This window comes from Chlorocebus sabaeus, chromosome 20 (assembly GCF_047675955.1).
Source record: "Chlorocebus sabaeus isolate Y175 chromosome 20, mChlSab1.0.hap1, whole genome shotgun sequence".
NCBI classification, from domain to species: Eukaryota; Metazoa; Chordata; class Mammalia; order Primates; family Cercopithecidae; genus Chlorocebus; species Chlorocebus sabaeus.
In genome coordinates, this window is record NC_132923.1 from 17,248,631 (window position 1) to 17,270,435 (window position 21,805).

Sequence of the window (21,805 nt, forward strand, 5' to 3'; positions counted from 1 at the left end):
TTTGATTGTTTATGGAATAGAAGGGAGGCCAATCTGTCTGTGGCATTGTGAGTAGAAAGGAGAGTGATGAGGAAATGCATTGGAAGGATGAGCAGATCACGCAGTGCCCGAGAGAGCTGGAGATCAGTTTAGAGTGTATAGCAAGTGGAATGGGAAGCTATAGAAAGGTTTTAAATAGGTGAGATATAGGATTTGATTTTACTTTTAAAAACTCTCTCAGGTTGTTGTGTGGGAACAGAGTGTGGCAAGCAGCAGGAGAGATGATAGGGAAGCCATTGCTGAAGTTATTAGTTTAGACATAGATATTTTTTCTTTAACCTTCTTCTTCTTCTTCTTCTTTTTTTTTTTTTTTTTTTTTTGGTTTTGTTGTTGTTGTAGTTTTGAGATGGGGTCTTGCACTGTCACTCAGAACACTGGAGTGCAGTGGTATGATCTTCAACTTCCCAGACCAAGTGATTCTTCTACCTCAGCCTCCTGAGTGGCTGGGACCACAGCTGCACACCAGCACACCCGGCTAGGTTTTTAACAGATTTTTAAATTTTGTGGAGATATCCTTATGTTGCCCATGGAGGTCTCAAAATTTTAGGCTCAAGTGATCCTGCTGCCTCAGCCTCCCAGAGTACTGGGATTATGGGCATGAGCCTTCATGCCCAGCCATCTCCAACCTTCTTGATGTCTTCAAGTGTCAGATCTTATTCAGCTGGGTATCCCTGCTTTAGAAATCTATTCAAGCTGACTACTGGTCTCGGGAGGTTTTGTTCTGATAGGTCATTTATATATTTTCCAACTCTCCTTTATCTATCCCTCCATCCTTCCATCCATCCATCCAACCATACACCCCAGAAATGTTCACTGAGATGTTCCTGTATGCCAAGCCCAGAATAAAGCAGAGTTTCTTGTTTGGAGTCATTCATAGTCTATTTGTGGAGAGAGACATGCAAATAAAGAAATATGACAGGGTGTAATAAGGGTTGTAATACTGGAATGTACGAAGTACAATAGGAAGGACAGAGCAAATAGCCTGGGTTAATATTCAGTGATAGTTGAAAGTTGAACAACGCCTTGAAAAGTTAATAGGAATTTTCCAAGCAATAAGTATATATATATATACACTCATTAAGTATGAGTATATATATACTCATTAAGTATGTGCTAACCATTGTGTTATGAACTTCAAATACATCATCGTACTCAAACTTTTTCCCAGCCTACTGACTGAGGGAGTATAATCCCCATTTTACAGACCAGGACTCAGAAACACAGAAAGATCAGAAAACTTGCGCAAGTCACATAGCTTGTGGTAGTCCTGACTGTCAAACCCGCATCTGTGTGGCTCCAAAGCCTATGTCCTTAACTATTTCCCTATTTCTTTAGATAGAAGTATGTTTTTGTCGGGAAAATGCCTTGTATATACAGTTCCTCTGTCCAGAGTACAAAGTTAAATAGTCATTTCATAGAGTTGTATAGAGTATGCAAAAAATATAACCCACTAGTGGTTTCAGTCATTATTGATCTGTCCTTTTGAGATCTTTTACTTCAGAGGAAGATTTTAGGCAAGAAAGCAACATATAATAGTCAGTGATACAAAGAAGGGCATGGAACATTTGGGGAACACAGGGGTTTGGAGGGCCTGAAGCGCAGGGGTGGAGGGATTGGAAATATGGGAAATATGGGGCATGAGCCTCTGGACGGGATGGGGTCCAGGCAAGACAGCATCACACACCATGCTGTGAGTTTGTGATCCTCCTGTGGGCAACCTCAGCAGTCTGCTTATTGGCCCTTTTTTCTTACAGCCTGGAAAATTGGATCAAGTTTCGATTGATCTCAGCAACCGACCGGCAGCCTAAAAGAACAATGTGGTTACAAGCTCATTTATCTCAAATACCAGCAATTCACCTCATCATGGGTAAGGGGTCATGAAGGGGAACAAGTCTGACTTGATCTTTGTGCTCACTCTTATAAATGGTTTACATACAGAATGAATAATGTAATTCTGTTTGCATTGGGAATTGTTCTGTGAACCTGAGCCCATGTCATCTCTGAACACAGCTGTGTCAAAATGTCAGGGTAAACATGTAAAAGCCCTATTTTAGCATTTTCTAAATCAACTCTTGTGTGCAATAGATGTCTTTGATCTTTATCTTGGTTTTGATAAGGCTCAGGGATATAGGAAGTATCTGTTAGGGAGGACTATGACACATAGATAGTAAAAGAGATGGGGTGAGTATTCCACATAACTATTGCCTTCTAAAGGAAAGTTCTGTCAAAGGAAAAGACTCTTCTTTAGAAGAAGATATTAATTAATACGTACAATTATGACTGTAGCTCAGATTGGCCATAAGGATTGAAGAGAGTAACTCCAGATAAGTAAAAGAAGGGAGAAAGAGAAGCTGGCATGATGTTATGGGGCTGGGGAGTTGTGGGCTTGAGTAGGCAATGAGAAGTCCCTGGTGATAAGAAGGCTGAAAGAATTCAGTAACAGACTGCATAATGTTTAACTGGGAGTTCTTTCCATATTTATGATGTATGCACCATAACTTTGGCAAAATGTATTATTCACAAAAATATACTAATGAGAAGGTTTTTTCCTAAAAATAGAAGCATAGAAAAGAGTTGAGTTTCATGCCTGGGTTGATTGGAGTGGACAGAAACAGCAGGCATGGGATATGTCAATAGTCCACAAATTGAATGAATTCAACAGAAGCAAGAATTCAGAGCCAGAGGTGACACTCCCCAGAACTGACAATGATCTTGAGGAGAGCTCTGGTTTCCACTGGGCAGAGAATACTGCTTAATCTTTGTCTTGAATGTTGCCTGCCTGTCCTATATTTTGGACAGCTACCATGTCAGGAAAGGGTCAGCTAGAGGGAAGGACTGCTATTCCTATTCTTTCGCCATCCTGCTTTAAGTTCCAAATCAGGGAAAAAAATGTTTTTAACTTACCTGTAAGTGCCATGGAAGTGTGGAACTCATTTGTTAAAATGTTCAAAACTTCCTTAACACCATGTTCACCCTGCTCCCGAGGCAGACAGACAGAGACACAAAGAGACATAAAGGAACATTCTGACCATCCACTGAATATAAGTTCTAGATGTAGTCAGAGCTATGATGGGAAAGATGGGAAGTATCTGTGAAGTAAGAATTACCTTGGGAATAAAGGAAAGCACAGAGACAAAGATAGGGGATGAGAGCTATTGAATATTTTGCAATAGGCTTCAGAGGAAGCATGGAGATGCAGCTTAGGTGTAACTATCCTTTAAGAATCATTTTGAAAAGGGCTAAGCTTGGAAAATGAACCACAGGAAAGCACAGAAATGAATGAGAAGCTCCGTATCTTCTTGCTGGTTCGCTTTGCCACTCTCACCTTGTAGGCAAGACCCCATAAGATTGGTCTCCCAAGAAAAATGCACCTAGCCCCAAGGGCCAGAGCCTTCAGCACATCATTGCCAGTTCGGACCCCGCCATCAAGGTAGACTTCAATTTTCCCCTTTACAGCAGCCACCACTTCTGTCAAAGCATCAATCTGAAAAGGAGATACACATGGGCTGGAGGGCTTTCTATTTTGACTCTCAGACTTGGTCTTCCTGGCATACGACCAGGCAAACCAAGCTGAGGAGATGCCCTTGACAATTTCTTCCCCTCCCATGCTTGAGGCTGCCGGTGCTGATCAACTGCAGTGGCAGTCACATTCCTGAGGCCCTTCTGCCTTGACTTTCTGCTTTGACTCCAGTCTAGCTTCTCTTTGACCCCCTTAACTTTCTTACAGATTGGAAGAAATGCTTGGTTGCTCTTTCCATCCCAAAAGGGGCATTTTCCATTTATAATGTTCACTTTAACTTTCTTTTTTTCAAACAACATTTTGACTTTTGATTTTCTTCTACTCTCTCTGTTTCTAGGTTGGCAAAAATAGGAAGTCTCTCCACTGTGAAGGCACTAAGTCTTTTTGGCAAGACAAGTGTACTCGGCCATGGCCTGCATGTCTGGATTGCAGCCTGACTTGGGAAACTGGGCTGCACACTATTTCTCACACACCACTTGGCCAACTTGTCCCTGACTCCCTCATGGCGTATCTGAGAAAATGAGATAGGACTAAAGTACAACATGGTAAAACTAAATTTTGAGACTTTGATAGACACAATAAAAACATCTTATCACCTTGGCCTGATTTTTCTAAGGAGCTTTGTTTCTTATGTCGCCTCTTCAATTCCAGGGAACAGGCCAATAGGCCTTGACCACGCAAGGTGCCCCAGGCCAATCTTTGCTTCTAGGCACCTGCAAGTCTGTAAAGAGGAGTGACAGCAGGCCCCTTATGGATCAAGGGGGAAGATCCTTGGGGAGGGAGTTCTGGAACTCCCTCGGGGTTCTGTCTGTGCTTCTCTGAGGGATAGCCTGAGAAGAGGAGTCAAAACTTGGCCCTATGAGGCCATCTACTGCCAAAGGAATCCATCAGCATTCTATCTGAATGGGATCCTTTGGCTGAGACTGAACAGTATAAGAAACTAGTGAGGAAATAATTTTCTACTTTAATTTATAGGTGAGGGGGTGGAATTGAATATGTTTGGAACTTACATGTAATAACTAGAGAGAATTCACATTCTAATAAGAGGCATTTTTATAGTCCCAGCATGGTATTATTTGGAATATTTTTATACTGTTGTGAAAGAGGTGGGAACTTCTATGAGGAACTTTGAGATCATCTGATTTCAAACTATAGTATCTGAGTTTTTGGCACCCCCTTAGAGTCTGTGCCTGAGGTCAGTGTCCCACTCCCTGCAGGATGTTGCCAGTGCTATAAAAGGTGAGGATTTTGAGAAAAGTTCCCACCTCTATGAGGTTTCATATCTAACATTGTCCTTGTACTTCCTCCTGGGACCAGGGGAAAGGATAAGTCAGCTGTTGTCCCCAGAAGACTCTAATGAACGTCCTGTTCTGTTCTATTAAAAATTAACTCTAAAGCCTCACTGCACCCTAAGGTGAAATTCACTCCCTGTTTTATTTCACAATTATTATCAACTCCACTGCATAGTATGGCTCACTAGAAGAGTTTGTACAAACATGTTTTTCTTTCACGACATCATAAAAATATTCCAGTTGGGCACAGTGGTCCATGCCTATAATCCCAGCACTTTGAGAGGCTGAGGCAGGTGAACCACCTGAGGTCAGGAGTTCAAGACCTGCCTGGCCAACATAGTGAAACCCCATATCAACTAAAAATACAAATAGCAAGGCATGGTGGCCGGTGCCTGTAATCCCAGCTACTTGAGAGGCTGAGACAGGAGAATTGCTTGAACCTGGGAGGCGGAGGTTGTAGTGAGCTGAGACTGCGCCATTGCCCCCCAGCGTGGGTGACAAGAGTAAAACTCTAACTCAAAAAAAAGAAAAAGAGAAAAAATCCAAATAATACCATGCTGGGACTATAAAAATGTCTTTTATTTGGACATGAATTCTCTCTCGTTACTAATAGTCACCAAAACTGCATGGTACTGGTATAAAAATAGGCACATAGACCAATGGAACAGAAGAGAGAACCCAGAAATAAACCCAAATACTTACAGCCGACTGATCTTTGGTGAAGCAAACAAAAACGTGGGGAAAAGATACTATATTTAACAAATGGTGCTGGGATAATTGGCTAGCCACATGTAGGAGAATGAAACTGAATCATCATGTCTCACTTTATACAAAAACCAACTCAAGATGGATCAAGGACTTAATTTTAAGATCTGAAACTATAAAAATTCTAGAATATTACAGGAAAAATCTTTCTGGATATTGGCTTAGGCAAGGATTTTATGACCAAGAACCCAAAAGTAAGTACTACAAAAACAAAGATAAATAGCAGGCACTTAATTAAACAAAGGAGCTTTTGTATGGCAAAGGAACAGTCTGCAGAGTAAACAGACAACCCACAGAGTGGAAGAAAACCTTCACAATCTACACATCTGACAAAAGTCTAACATCCAGAATCTATGAGGAACTCAAACAACAAGAAAAAAAAAACAAAAAATCTCATCAAAAAGTGAGCTAAGGACATGAATAGATAATTCTCAAAAGAAAATATACAAATAGTCAACAAACATTTGAAAAAGTGCTCAACATCAGTAATGATTAGGGAAATGCAAATCAAAACTATAATGCAATACCTCCTTACTCCTAGAAGAATGGCCATAATCAAAAAATCAAAAAATAATAGATGTTCATGTGGATGCAGTGAACAGGGAACACTTCTACACTGTCAGTGGGAATGTAAGCTAGTACAACTACTATGGAAAACACTGTGGAGATTCCTTATAGAACTGAAAGTAGAACTACCATTTGATCCAGCAATCCCACTACTGGCTATCTACCCAGAGGAAAAGAAGTCATTATATGAAAAATATACTTGCACACATGTTTATAGCAGTAGAATTAACAATTGCAAAAATGTAGAATCAACCCAAATGCCCATCAATCAATGAGTGGATAAAGAAACTGTGGTATGGGCTGGGTGTGGTGGCGCATGCCTGTAATTCCAGCACTGTGGGAGGCTGAGGCGGGTGGATCACAAGGTCAGGAGATCGAGACCATCCTGGCTAACACAGTGAAACCCCATCTCTACTAAAAATACAAAAAAAAAAAAAAAAAAAAAAATTAGCCAGGCGTGGTGGCGGGTGCCTGTAGTCCCAGCTACTCTGGTGGCTGAGGCAGGAGAATGGCGTGAACCTGGGAGGCGGAGTTTCCAGTGAGCCGAGATAGCGCCACTGCACTCCAGCCTGGGAGACACAGTGAGACTCTTCTCAAAAAAAAAAAAAAAAAAAAAGAGAAAGAAAAGAAAAGAAACTGTGGTGGGTATATGGATAGATAGATAGATAGATAGATAGATAGATAGATAATGAAATACTACTCAACCATAATAAGAAGGAATGAATTAATGGCATTTGCAGCAACCTGGATGAGGTTGGAGATTGTTATTCTAAGTGAAGTAACTCAGGAATGGAAAACCAAACATCATATGTTCTCACTCATAAGTGGGAGCTAAGCTATAAGGATGCAAAGGCATAAGAGTGACACAATGTACTTTGGGGACTAAGGGAGAAAGGGTGTGAAGGGGGTGAGGAATAAAAGACTACAAATAGGATGCAGTGTATACTGCTCAGGTGATGGTTGCACCAAAATCTCACAAATCACCACTAAAGAACTTACTCATGTAACAGACATCACCTGTTCCTTAATAACCTATGGAAATAAATTAAAAAAAAAAAACTCAGATAAATGATATTTGAATACAATGGTTTAAAAAACCAAATGGCAAACTCTGACCTGTGAGCTGGAAGTTTGTTTTTATAAATAAATAGATCTCGGGCCAGGATTAAGGTGAGGTGAGTGAGGTAGGGTTACACAAGTGCAGAGTCAGGTTTCACCTGAAGCAAAACCCTCACTAGGCTCACAATGATATTGGTGCTGTCTCTGAGTGACGTTGGGTTTGGATGTGAAGCCAAATGGCTTGGGAGAATAACAAGTGGATCAGCACAATAAGATAGGAGAAATTCTCCTCTCCCTGGCCCCTGCCTTAACCAATACTCATTCTCTAGTGGGGAAGCACAATGGGAGAATTAGTCTTCCTCTTTCTCTACTCATTACTCAGTTCTTCCAAAGGAACAAGACCAGCTAAGTTGATTAATGAGAGCTTGACACTTATGGTATGATGTATTTTATTAGTTTTCTTTCAAAAGCCTATATTCTAATGTTTGCTGCTTGTTGGTGATGGGCTCTTCATCGTCTTCATTGACTCAGGGCATGCCATACTCTTTTGCTTTCTCTGTTTTGCTAAATACTGGATGGCTTGTGGGCATCCTGGCAGGGGTTGGGTGAGAGAGCTCACTGTGTGCTCTGCCCAACCACTTTCTCCTAAGGTTGCAGGTCAATGGGTGGGATGGAAAGTAGGAGGCCCGACCACTTCAGTTCAACTCTTACCAGAGAGCCACAGTGAAGAGTGGCCCCCACTCTCCATATGGGCTTGCCATTCCTCTGCCTCTACCAGTTAGAGCTGGTGCAGAGGAGGAGGTGAGTGGCTGGCTCTTAGGCTTCCCAGCATCATGTGTCTTGGAATGTACCAACCAGCTAGTGCAAATTTCTAATTCCTGGAATTTATCTTAAAGAAGTACTTGAGAATGTGCTATGGATTCAATCACTGATGTATTGTTTAAAATAGGGAAAGATTAGAGGCAATACAGATGTTCTCCAATGGATGTCGGTTCTGTAGTTGTCTGTTCATACTACATACCAGTAAAAATAAGAGGAGCATATATACTGAAACAAAAAGTTGCTCTTAATATAATGCTAAGTAAAAGAAAAATATAACAAAATAGTATTTATACTTTTCTTAAACACAAAAAGTTGTATTTGCATTAAGAAGATGTTAACAATGACCAAAATATTGATGTTAGTGATAGTGATAAAATTAGTGTTAATTTTTATCTTTTGCTTATGCATATTTTCTAATGTATCTGCAGTGAACATGTTTTATTTATGTAAGTGTCAATGAAACTGAAGAAGAAAAAAATCTCATTTCTCTTTCTTAAAACAGGTCAAGCAGCAACAGAACATTTGAAAAAATATAACTCAATGAAAACAAATCAACAACAAATTCCCACAAAAAGATTCTTTCCCTGCCTTCCTTTCCCTCACTTTCTTGCCCTCAAACTTCATCTATAATGGACATAAATTTATGAGTTAAGGGAAAAAATTATGGACTTTTGTAGATTTTAGCAAAAGACTCATTAGGGTGTTTTAAGAGTTTTGCCATGAAAGGTGTTTACTTTAGAACATCTGTCTAATGAAATTCCATATTAACTATTTATTATCTATGTGAACTAAAGACAAGTTACTTAACATCACTAAACTACAGAATCCCCATTGGCAAAACAGGGATAATACCCATCTTGCAGCATTGGCATGAGACTTAGAGATGCTATATGTAAAGGTTGAAAGAACAGCCTAGCACACAGTAGGCTACTAATAATAATTAACGGTCCTTAAAATTCACAGCTACATACCAACACATGTGGTATGGAGGAGTGAAATATGCTCAGATTGCAGAGTCCCTTGATGTGGACACACTCACACATACACACACAGCACTCACAAACACACCCCTCTCGGAAGTAATGCTACTTACTGAAGCGAGAACCTCATCAAGCTGCCTCCCACCATGGTTGGAAACAATGATGCCCTGGACATTGTGCTTCACAGCTAACTCTGCATCCTCTTTTGTCAGAATCCCTTTAAGGATGATGGGTAATCGAGTTATGCTCTGAAACCAGGAGAGATCATTCCAGCAGAGAGAAGTGCTGATAGGAGTCATCTGGAAATAAGGTATTGAATTTCCCTATAGGAAATAAAAAGGGAACTTAGTCCTGAACTCTCACAAGGCTACTTGATGCATTCCAAAGATGAGACACATTTGGAGAGCTGCCATTTATAAACTGGAAGGAGAAAGAACAGGGCTGGGCATGGTGGCTCTTGCCTGTAATCCCAGCACTTTGTGGGGCTGAGGTGGAAGGATCTCTCTTGATCCCAGGAGTTTGAGACCAGCATGGGCAACACAGAAAGAGCCTGCTTCTGCTCCTCTAAAAAAAATAAATAGTGGTGCACATCTATAGTCCCAGCTACTCAGGAGGCTAAAGTGGGAGGATCACTTGGGCTCAGGAGGTCTAGACTGCAGTGAGTCGTGATGGCGCCACCACATACTAGCCTGGCTGATAGAGTGAGAGCTTGTCTCAAAAACAAACAAACAAACAAACAACAAAGAAACAAAAAGAAACAGGAGCAACAAAACCCAAAAATATTTCTAGCTCCTTTTTCTAACAAAATTAGTATAAAAGAATATCTACTTTAATTGCTCATCATTGACCATGAATCATATTGCTGCTCAATAATTGTGCTAGGATCTGGTGACACAAAGACAAATAAGGCAAAGTTACTACTTTAAAAAAATTCAGAGTTTAGTATATGAGATGGATAAGCAAAAGCATTTATAGGTCAATGTGATATGTTATGGTTGAGACATACCCAGGATAAGAACTAAGCAATACCAAATCAGTTATTACCCAATATTTACTCTTGGCTCACCATGTACATCAAATATTTATAAATCTCGTGCTTCTGGAATTTGAATAAGGATTTTGGAGCACCTCAAGGCCAATCTGTGATTAATGAGAGCCATTGAGTTAGTTGGCTGGATTTCACAGCTGCCCACTGGGTGAAAAGGCTGGCTTTGGTATCTCTACTATAGCCAGGGATTCCCACTTTATCATGGCTGTCTCTCTCTGAGGTACTCCTTGCCATTTAATTGCAGGATTTTAATGGGGAAGGTGCCCTTTGTAGTCACCTAGTTCAGAGATTACAAATAAATGTGCTATAACATCCTGGTGCTCCACAAATGAGTTCTCTGTGTGCGGAGATATTGATTCCTCAGTTTCAAGGCAGTAGGGTAGAACCTGGCCTGTCTAGACTGTCTGGCCAGTCACCTTGGCCATGAACATCCCCTTTGGAGAGTCAGTTTGTCTATGTATGCCAACCAAAATTAGCATTTTCTGAGTGTGTCATAAAGTAGAAAATGTTGGATGAACTTTTTTAGTTTACTCTCCTATTCACGCGAAAATCTTTTCCGTGGCTTTCCTATTTCTCAGCATCCAGCACTGGTCAGAACACTTCTGGTGACAGTTTGGGCAGCTCCAAGGCTGAGAACATTTGGTCTTATATTCTGCTTGTCTGGAAACTCTAAGGAGCAGGAACCATCTGCTTTTTCGAACTGCTGTATCCCCAGTGTCTGGCACAGAGCAGGCATTCAATAAAAGGTTGTGGAAAGAAAGAATGGAGGAAAGGAGAAAAGAGGGAAGGAAATTTGCCTCCTGTAATGCTTGTCCATTGAATTTGGTATCTTTCCTACCTTTTTAGGTGATTGAAGATCTGTTAGTGTTAAGTTCCTCCTCAATTGGTTTCGAATGTCATGTCGCCTATTGCCACATACAGGTGCATCCAAAGTAATTACCAAAGCTTTGAAACCTAGGGATTCTACCCTCTGGATCAACTGTTTGTTCAGCTGCAGGTCTGGATGCACATAGAGTTGGAACCATCGGAGGCCTTCGGGAGCTGCAATAACAATGTCTTCAAGGCTACAGCTGGCAAATGTGCTGGTGATGTAGCAGATACCAGCTGCTTGGGCAGCTGCAAAGCAAAGGACATGACTCAGGCTGGAGGGCAGAGGCCTCTGGACTAGGCTAAAAAGCCTTGGGAGTCTGTGTAGCCTCTGACCATCTTGCCCCATGAATGCAGATAAGACTTAATTTCATTCTGCTTCCTTGTAAGAAAGGGATGGAAGGCAATTTGATGAGACTGAGAGACCTAAAGCTGTTTGGGTTCTCCTCTGTATAACCTGTCTTACAAACCCTCTACTCGATAACAAAATATTTCCAGCTAAAGATGTCATGCAATCTCCAGAATCATGTTGGTTGTGTTATAGCAGTCAGACAGGAAACTGGGCTTCTTATGAACTCCTTAATGAAGCAGAAGAGAATTAGAGAGGGCAGAAGATGAGGGAATGTAATCCCAGTGGAGAATCCTGAACTTCATGGTGGAAAAAGCATAACATATGAAATTAGAAGAATGTTAGTTCTACTACTTCTTTGCTGTGTGACCTTGAGTCTCTCATTTTCTTTATCTGTAAAATGGGGAAAATAATACATCTCTTTAGGGTTGTTGGGAGACTGAATAAGATACTAGCTATGGGAGCATTCTTTATATTGCAAAGTGGCGTACTGCATAGATACTAGTGCTAATGAAGTTGATGGTGATGACATTCAACTGCTGCTGCTGACTGGCAGATTTCTCATTTCCTACTCCATTTCAATGAAATCTCCAACAGGTTAATATCACTGTCCCACTATAACTCATGGGCAGAGAATTTGGGCTAGTCAAAAATGAACACTTTCAATTTTTCATGTCAACAGGAGATACCCCATTCTTTCATCCTACCCCCAAACAACACATTCAACCATGACGACTTAGTAAACTAGTCATATTCATATAGGATATTAATGTTTCAACCTAGCTAGACCTGGTCCCTAAACCCCATCAAGATGGATGTCACATTCAGCTCTAGAATCCTTGAATCCATAGCTTCCTGTATCATGGAGTCAAAGGAAAAGACCTCAGGGAAGCCCTGAGCAATTCACAAAAACAGATGTGACTTAGAGTGACGATTATGAAGGAGTCCCAAGAGCATTTTCAGCCCCATATCTCCTTTTCTATTTACTATTATTATTATTATTGGTGGTGGTGGTGATGGTGGTGGTGGTGGAGCATGTGGGATGAGAATCAGGTTGACTGGGAAGGAGATGTAACCCAACAAGAAAATCTTTGTCAAACAAGATGACAAGGTCAATTGAAGAGAGGGAAAATGGAATATTTGGGCAACAGCAGTTTCCAGGGCTTGTGTTAGGACCTAATGTCATGATTCTCTCCTCATCCTAAATTCAGAGACTGCCATTCAGCCCTAGTCCTAGCCCATCAGGGGCCAAAGAGAGCCCTAATCTTGGAGCTGCATTAAGCATCCCTTTCCCTGCAGATGATGTGAGCCTGAAGGGCCAGCATCCCTCTTCTGAGGGATGACTTGGTTGGATTTTAGCACCTTCTTATTCATCTTAACCCCCCTTGCACTCTAACTATTCTTTATTATGGAAAATGAATGTTTTCTCAATCTTAGGTTACACAGACATAGCTTTAAGCATTCCCTTTCCTGCTTTCCTTAGTGTTAACCAGATTGTGTTCCTAAAGCCCTTCTAGAGAGAATCTTGGAGCACTCTGCCACTGCTCTGAGGGACCCCTCCTCTGGGAAGGGAACCTCGAGGTGGGGACGGTTCATACCTCTTGCTGTGCTCATTTCCCCATCAGGCCAGACAAGGCAGTGGAACCCTGTGGGTGCGATGCAAATAGGGGCACTGATCTCCTCCCCTTGGATTGTGGTTCTGGTGTCCACCTCAGACACATCTCTCAGGTACCGGGGACGGAGGCGAATTCTGTGCCAGACAACAAAGAGATCTTCTGTTGGTGAGATGATTCTGCAGCAGAGAGGTGCTGCCTGGGGTAGATCCCCCTGATTCCTGATACAAGTCTAAACCAGACTGGGTCCTGTGGAACCTTGGTGGGTTCAGTTGGCTGAGAGCTGAGTAACCTGTGTTGATCCAGAAAAAGTCTCATCTCCAGAAAGCCATTCCCAACACCTCATTTCCCATTACCCAACCTTCTCTGAACCACTCTGTGCACACCAAGTCCACACTATACACTATACCTGCTTTGCTCTGTCAGAGGTCTGTGTCTTTGAGCCATGCCTCCCTGACTACACTGCAGCACTTGGATGGTTTGGTTCATCATAACAAAGACTAAAAGGAAAAGAATAGGCAGGAAGAAGTTCCAGGCTCTTTTCCTCTCAGGTTAGGAATAAGTCTCCAGAAAGTAAGAAAAGGCCACTGAATGAGAACAAATCCCAGGGAGTGATTGAGGTTTTTGTGATAAAGCTAGTTAGTTTGAAGATTTGACTGAAACACTGCTTTAGAAGAAAGTAGGAGAATTTAGAAATAATAAATATGCAAAACACACTTTTTAGATAAATGTTTACTTAGCCTCAGGAGTCTAAAGTTTTCATTGTTTACACAATATCAGTATTTCTGCACACGAACTTAGAAAAATTTTCTGAAAATTCTAATTGTGCAAATTTGAGTAAGATAACCTCAGTCACTTCATCTGAAGTAGGAATAATAATCCAAATTTCCTCATAGTTTTGTGAAGACAGACTGAAATAAATGATGTAAGGTGCTTAGTATAGTGCTAAGTATGAAAATACAGAACATAGGGCTCCCTTTTATACCATTTTTCAGTTTTCTCCTGACCTCTCTATCACAGGAATCAGCAAGTTTTTTCTATAAAGGGCCAGAGAGTAAATATTTTAGGCTTTGTGGACCATGTGGTCTTTGTCACAAGTATTCAGCACTGCTGTTGAAGTGCAAAAGCAGCCATAAACAATAGTAAATGGCTGAGCATCGATGTGTTAAAATAAAACTTTATTTATGGGCACCAAAATTTGAATTTCATATAATTTTTATGTATTACAAATTATTCTTCTTTTGACTCACCACCCCTAGTCGTTCAAAAATGAAAAACGATCATTAGCTCATGGACCATACAAAAATAAGTGGGGGGTCAGCCTCTGCCTGTGGACTGATGTTGGTTGACCGATGCTCCATCTCCTACTTTTTCAGATCAACTCTTCTCTCCCGACTCAATCTCTTATCTCTAAGACTCCTTGGATCTCCGTATTTTCTCCAAACCTGAGTGTTCTCTCCTGTCTTCCATTTTCTTCTCCAAGCCAAAGTTTAGGAACTCAGGAGATCTAGGCCTCCCAGCAGGCCCATCCTCCCTGACCAGGGAACTGGTCATTCTGAGACTCTTGTTCCATCTTGTCAGGTTGCAGAGTTGCTGAGATGAAGGAGAATGACTTCCTTATGCTAGTTATAAGAGAAATTCTCTCTTTTTCCATCTTCCCATAACCCTCCCTCCCCTGCCCCCAACAAACAAAAATAAAAAAATCATCCACATTATTAGGTCTTGAGTGGTCTGTATTTTCTGGAGGCAGAAACCAGGACTACTACTGTCCAAGGAGCTCTCCACCAGTGCACCTTAACCTAACAATAGACAGGCTGCAGAAGACCAAACCTTTGAAATGCTGCAATGTTGTCATCCCGCGTGACACTGTCATCAGCTCCACCTTCAATAAAATCCCGAGTTGACTTAGACAGATGCTCTCGTGCGTGGGCCTGAAAGTCTGTCAGACACACCAAGGACATTTCTGGACCTTCCAAGGAGAAAACAAAACCAAACCAAACCCAGTGAGAACACTTCAGATGCAGAAAAGAAAATGAAGGGGAAGCTGCAGTATGAAATTGTTTGGATTCAACATTAGCCTCCCTGTATTCTTTATCTTAACGGAGTTATTGCCAAAGCCAATGATCCCTAAACCAGAAGGCAGAGAGTAATGGTCCACCCCTCCATTCTCCCATTCCCATTCCCAAATCCTGATTATTTGGCCTTCTGAGTATTTCTCATATTTTCTCCTCCACTCTACACACACCACCTTAGACCTAGTTCAGGCCCCACCACCTCTTAAAACCTCATTACAAATTATTTTTTGTAATTTTTTTTTTTATCTTGCCTTCACATTCACTTCCCATCTTGTCTTCCATCAGCTGCCTGGGATCTTCCTAAAGTTCAAGGTTGATCATGCCTACCTCTTGCTTTTCAATGTACCCACATCATGGCATTCCCAGCTTTCTAGGCCCTGGCTCTTCACTGCCTCACCAGCTTCATTCCTTGGTGAATGTATGCTACCATCTGAGAGTTCCCAGGAACCTCAGTGTTTGAATTGCTGGGGCTGTGGATTACAGAGAGCGGAAAGAACAAAAGAAAGTTTACTTTGTAATTCTTGGCTGGGTCGCTGAACACGTTGCTTAATATTAGCAGGAGGCTTAAGGGTCACCATCTACCTCTTTGCTATTTTTGCTAATTTGGGGACCTGAGAAACAATGTGTGTTGCCTCCATTTATTCCCATCTTCAATTTGAGCCCTATAAACCCAGAGCTTGGTACTTTTGATACAACACCTCTGAAAGAGAAAAGAGGACAAGGCTTGGGGGTAATCAACAAATCTCTCCAGTGGAAACAGGGCAGTAGGAACAGCAGCAGCAGCGGAGATGCTGAAGACACTAGCTGCTTTCAGTTACAGCATGTAGAGCTCCTGTATGAGAGGATTCCAGAAGGAAAAACAGAGAAACGTGAAGTTCTAAGGTCCAGCCAACTCCCAGGCAGTTGGCAGCCGTGTGAAAATTAACCAAAGGTTGTGGGTAGAAACTGAATGGCTTTTAAGTCATTATCTAAAGGAAGAGAATAGTTCACAGTAACTAGGGCTTCAACTAGGAATGAGTTAGTTCCTCTAATGGACAAAGGGGACAGAGAGGCCAGATGGGATGTGACGTGCTGGGAATCTTGGCTGGAGCAGGGATGGGGCAGAACTTGCTTGAGGATACCTCAAGTCAAGCCAGAATCTGGTCAAGCCAGATTCTGTTGAAGTCAAACAGAGAAGTAGCCCTTAGCACTTACTTAAAGGTCTAAGCAGGAAGAAATTATATGACAGACAGGAAACAGAGCCCCCAGGAAGTGCACTGGGCTCTAGATGGAAGCTATGAGGAATAATGTGGAGCCCAGTCATAGAACTTTTTATAGAAAAAGTACTCTTCCAGTGAGTGAGGAGAGAACATTGAGGTATGGAGTTGAGTCTGACAAAGTACTACAACCATATCTAATTTAGCTCATTCTTATTCCACCCTTCAAAGGGTTAATAAACCTTAGTCAAATGAATTAATCATTGCAAGTAACCAATTATATCACAATTGCTTATTTATATCTCTGTGTGCATGAAATAATTAACATACTAGGCCTGGGAATGTTATTCTTTCAGAGGTCTGCTTGCAAGATTGGACCTTGGTTGGTGTCTAAGAACTTGGACTTCAACAGGGTTCCCAGTGTTCCCTGATAAGAGTACCTCCCTGTGTGTAAACTGTTTGTATAAACAATGCGGTTTATGATGAACATTTGCTTCTCCTCTGGGAGTCTAGAATTTTGGTATGGGCTAGGCAGAGGGTGACCACATGATTAGCCCCCAACATGAAACTCTGGGCATTGAATCGCTACTGACCTGCTCAGGTAGGTAACATTTTACATGTGTCATCACATGTAATTCCCCCATGCTGGGGGAATTAACTGCATCCTGCATGAGTCCACTGGCAGAGGACTCATGGAAGCATATACCTGGTTTCCTCCAGATTTTGCTGCAAGAGCCATTTTTCCCTTTGCTAATTTTGCTTTCAGTAATAAAGCATAGCCTCAACTATTTGTTCTTCCTAATGAAGAACTGAACCTGGGATCCCCAACACACTTTGTATTCCCAGGCATTAGGATACTACATGGCACTGAGTTGCTGCTTACAAGTGTTCCTTACTTGAATTTAACATTCCCCTGCCTGTCATTTATCTTCATCATTGGATGAGAGTTCTCCACCAGGTTTCAACTCCTGATATCTCAATAAATCCACGTATCCTATACATTACACACTCATAGAAATGCTGTTCTACACAATTCTAGCATAAAGATTGTGTCTAATCCAGATGAAATATGCTCACAATTATGGCAGAGTCATGTGCCTAGAATAGTGTCAATTATGTGATTTGAAACCTGCTTGGACACAAAGAATCAACCCTAGCATCTTATATATAACAAACACTATTTTTTCTCATTTCTATACCTCTTCTAATTTTTCCTTAGACTCTTTTCTATCTATAGCTTTTTCTTAATGTCCCTGTGAAGAAGACAGAGAAGGTAATAGTGGACTGTGAATTTTTGAGTTTTGCATTTAAAGAGACTGAGGCCTCAGAAATAAAATAACTTGTGAAAGATCTGTGATATGGTTTAGTTGTTTCCCCACCCAAATCTCTTCTTGAACTGTAGCTCCCATAATCCCCACATGTCATGGGAGGAGCCTGGTGGAAGGTAATTTAATCATGGGAGTGGGTTTTCCAGTGCTGTTCTTGTGAGAGTGAATGAGTCTCATGAGATCTGATGGGTTTATTTATTTATTTACTTATTATTTATTTTGGGATGCAGTCTCACTCTGTCACCCAGACTGGAGTGCAGTTTGTTCTAGACTCATGTGTTCTGGTAGCTTCTAAAGATAGACATTCTCTATTTTCAATTTCATGTAAAGAACAAAATAGTTGGTTCTCATAAATTGCTTGTTTTATTTAAGAGCATTTTGTAGGTTTAAAAATACAATTATGCATTTTTTTTTCTTTTTATAATGTATGTAAAGCTTAGTATGGTCTCGGCTCACTGTAATTTCTGTCTCCCCAATTCAAACAATTCTTCTGCCTCAGCCTCCCGAGTAGCTGGGATTATAGGCATGTACCACCACATCCAGCTCATTTTTGTATTTTTAGTAGAAACAGGGTTTCATCATGTTGGCCAAGCTGGTCTCAAACTCCTGACCCCAGGTGATCCACCCACCTTGGTCTCCCAAAGTGCTGGGATTACAGCCATGAGCCACCATGCCTGGCGGATCTGATGGTTTTATAAAGGGCAGTTCCCTTTATAAAAAGTGCTCTCTTACCTGCTGCCACTTAAAACATGTCTTTGCTCCTCCTTCACCTTCCACCATAATTGTGAGACCTCCCCAACCACGTGGAACTGGGAGTTCATTAAACCTGTTTTTCTTTATAAATTATCCAGTCTCAAGTATTTCTTTTACAGTATGAAAATGGACTAATACAGTAAATTGGTACCTGGTAGTGGGACGCTGCTATAAAGATACCCGCAAATGTGGAAGTGACTTTGGAACTGAATAATAGGCAGAGGTTGGAACAGTTTGGAGGGCTTAGAAGAAGATAGGAAGATGTGGGAAGGTTTGGAACTTCCTAGAGACTTCTTGAATGGCTTTGACTAAAATTTTGATAGTAATATGGACAATGAAGTCCAGGCTGAGGTGGTCTCAAATGGAGATGGGGAACTTGTAGACAACTGGAATGATGGTGACTCTTGCTATATTTTAGCAAAGAGACTGGCAGTATTCTGCCCCTTCTCTAGAGATCTGTGGAACTTTGAGCTTGAGAAAGATGATTTGGGGTATCTGGCAGAAGAAATTTCTAAGGAGCAAAGCATTCAAGAGGTGACTTGGGGGCTGTTAAAAGCATTCAGTTTTATGTATTCACAAATATATGGTTTAGAATTGGAACTTATTTTTAAAAGGGGAACAGAGCATAATAAAAGTCTGGAAAATTTGCAACCTGATGATTTGATGATAGAAAAGAAAAACCAATTTTCTGAGGAGAAATTCAAGCCAGCTGCAGAAATGTGCATACGTAATGAGGAATCAAATATTAATTGCCAAGACAATGGGGAAAATGTCTCCAGGGCACATCAGACATCTTCACTGCAGACCCTCCCGTCATAGGACTGGAGGCCTAGGGTGCAAGGCACCAGAGCTGGGTGCCGTGTTCCAGCGGTGGCTAAAACCAAAAGTACAGCTCAGATTGTAGTTTCAGAGGGTGCAAGCCCCAAAGCTTGGCAGCTTCTACATGGTGTTGGGCCTGTGTATGTGCAGAAGACAAGAACTGAGGTTTGCGAAGCTTTCCTAGATTTCAGAGGATGTATAGAAGCACTTAGATGTCTAGGCAGAAATCTGCTTAAAGCAGAGCCCTCATGGAGAACCTCTGCTAGGGCAGAGCAGGAGGAAAGTGTAGGGTTGGAGCCTTCATACAGAATCCCCATTGGGGCACTGCCTAGTGGGAGCTCTGAGAAGAAGGCCATCATCCTCCAGACTCCAGAATTGTAGATACACTGACAACTTGCACTGTGCACCTGGAAAAGCCACAGACACTCAACACTAGCCTGTGAAAGCAGCCAGAAGAGAGGCTGTACCCTGAAAAGTCACAAAGGCAGAGCTGCCCAAGACCATGGGAACCCACCTCTTGCATCAGTGTGACCTGGATGTGAGACATGGAGTCAAAGAGATCATTTTGGAGCTTTAAGATTTGACTATCCTGCTGGATTTTAGCCTTGCATGGGGCCGTAGCACCTTCAATTTGTCTAATTTCTCCCATTTGGAATGGCTGTATTTACCCAATGCCTATACCCCCATTGTATCCAGGAAGTAACTAACTTGCTTTTGATTTTACAGGCTCATAGGTAAAAGGGACTTGCCTTGTCTCAGATGAGGCTTTGGACTGTGAATTTTTGAGTTAATGCTGAAATTAGTTATGACTTTGAGGGACTGTTGGGAAGGCATGATTCGTTTTGAAATGTGAGGACATGAGATTTGGGAGAGACCAGGAGTGGAATGATATGGTTTGGCTGTGTCCCCAGCAAAACCTCATCTTGAATTTTAGCTCCCATAATCCACACATGTCATGGGAAAGGCCCGGTGGGAGGTAATTGAATCATGGGTGGTGGGTTTCACCATGCTGTTCTCATGATAGTAAATAAGTCTCATGAGATCCAATGGTCTTATAAAGGGCAGTTCCCTTGCACATGCTCTCTTGCCTGCCACCATGTAAGACATGCCTTTGCTCCTCCTTTGCCTTCTGCCATAATTGTGAGGCCCCTTCAGTTATGTGGAACTGAGACTCCATTAAACCTTTTTTTAATTTATAAATTACCCAGTCTCAGGTATTTCTTCATAGCAGTATGAAAATGAACTAATACAATCAGGTAGTAAGTTATTATGAGAGATGGTTCTGAACTCGTGTGTCCTGGTAGCTTCTAAAGGTAGACTTTCTCTATTTTCAATTTCAGGTAAAGAAAAAAATAGTTGGTTCTCATAAATGACTTGTTACATTGAACTTGAGAGAATTTTGTAGGTTGAAAAATACAATTATACATTTTTTAATATAATATATGTAAATCTATTATTTTTATTAGAAGTTTAATATAAGGTTTATAAATAAGAAAAGGATAATTTCATTGTTCAAAGCTTTTCCTAAATTTGGAAATGAAGAAATTAGCATAATATATTTGTATATACTTTATTTCCGTTTGATCCCTACCAGTCTTGAAGCTACCAGAAATTAAAGGGAAGATTCAAGTTATCTAATGGTTTTCTTGTATTCTCATTTTTATTTTGTCCTCTTGTATTCCCATTTTATTTTGTCTCCATTTCAATGTTGTTTTCCTTTTTCCTTTTTTATTCCTACTGCCCAAGAAGAAGAGACACAGGAGAAAAGAATAAAACTGCAAACTGACCAATTGCCAGCTATTGTTCTAGAAACTAGCTCATTTTAGCTCCTTGAACCTCTTTAGGCTTTTTGTCTGATAATGAAAACAGTGAGGTACAATTAGCAGACCAGTGACAAGGAGGAGGAAATCTAAGGGCAAGGACATTCAGGAGTACCTGTTGCTAACAATCTGAAGTTCAAACTGTCCTGACTGAGGGAAGGAGGAAGGAAGTAGAGAAGCTGGCAGGCTTTTCAAGGAAGACTTGGCTTTCTTCAATATTGCAATCTGATTTAACACCAGACAGATAACAAGTTGTCTTCCTTTGAAGATTCTGTATGATTCATATGATTCATGTTAGTGTTGCTTTAGGAACTCAGGGTTATCACAGCTTATATTTGTATGGAACCCCCCTACACAGTCTGTGGGAAATCTTAATGTGAAAATTGCAGGGTAGGCTGTGGAGATACAACAGGGGAGAAAAGTCAGCCTCTGATGACTCACTTTAACGTACACTTGCTTGGTGCTATAGGATGGTGTCCTTCCGGAACCTCTGGCCTAATTCTTTAGGAACTTATGCCAAGTTTCCCAATGGAATGTCAGATAATATCAAGGTTACATTTTACGGGCCTAGTTTGAGAGATTAGACTGTTCAAAGTTGGCCGAAAATGCTTTAATCAGTCTTGCCCTCAAGGATAGTGGATACAAAGGGTATAGCCATTACCGTAGCATTGTCAACAACAGCATTGTCAGGGGAGAGGCTGAAGCTAGAGGAGACCCTGAGAATGAAGAGGTGACGGGAGAGGAAAAGGGTCGCAGAGCTGATGGAGACTAGGAGAGCCATGTGCAGATGACAGTGTTGGGTCCAGGGAAGACATGAATCAATGGCATTGGACGATGCTCCTGTGACTGAGGCAGATGAGCCCCAAGCATGGGGAGGAGAGGGAAGGAAGAAG

At 41.3% G+C, this 21,805-nt stretch overlaps 1 protein-coding gene across 1 annotated transcript; it reads right to left on the reverse strand.

The window, feature by feature from the left end:
• Positions 1–1,787: 1,787 nt before the first annotated feature.
• Positions 1,788–20,472, reverse strand: HAO2 (hydroxyacid oxidase 2). Its single transcript, XM_037998038.2, has 7 exons — positions 14,752–20,472; positions 12,907–13,058; positions 10,931–11,208; positions 9,158–9,367; positions 3,365–3,523; positions 2,944–3,013; positions 1,788–1,843 (listed from the first exon to the last, which is right to left on the reverse strand). Exons 1-7 carry the CDS (start codon positions 14,880–14,882, stop codon positions 1,788–1,790), a joined length of 1,056 nt encoding a protein of 351 aa, XP_037853966.2. The 5' UTR covers positions 14,883–20,472.
• Between the last annotated feature and the right edge of the window lie 1,333 nt (positions 20,473–21,805).

What these genes read in the sequence shown, in the direction of transcription:
- HAO2 (XM_037998038.2), bottom strand. Translation starts at nt 14,882, where the DNA reads ATGTCCTTGGTGTGTCTGACAGACTTTCAGGCCCACGCACGAGAGCAT. An exon ending in AACATTGCAGCATTTCAAAG is followed by an intron (nt 13,059 to 14,751) that starts GTTTGGTCTTCT and finishes TGTCTGGCACAG; the next exon opens with AATTCGCCTCCGTCCCCGGT. An exon ending in TATGGGGTCTTGCCTACAAG is followed by an intron (nt 3,014 to 3,364) that starts GTGAGAGTGGCA and finishes CCTCGGGAGCAG; the next exon opens with GGTGAACATGGTGTTAAGGA.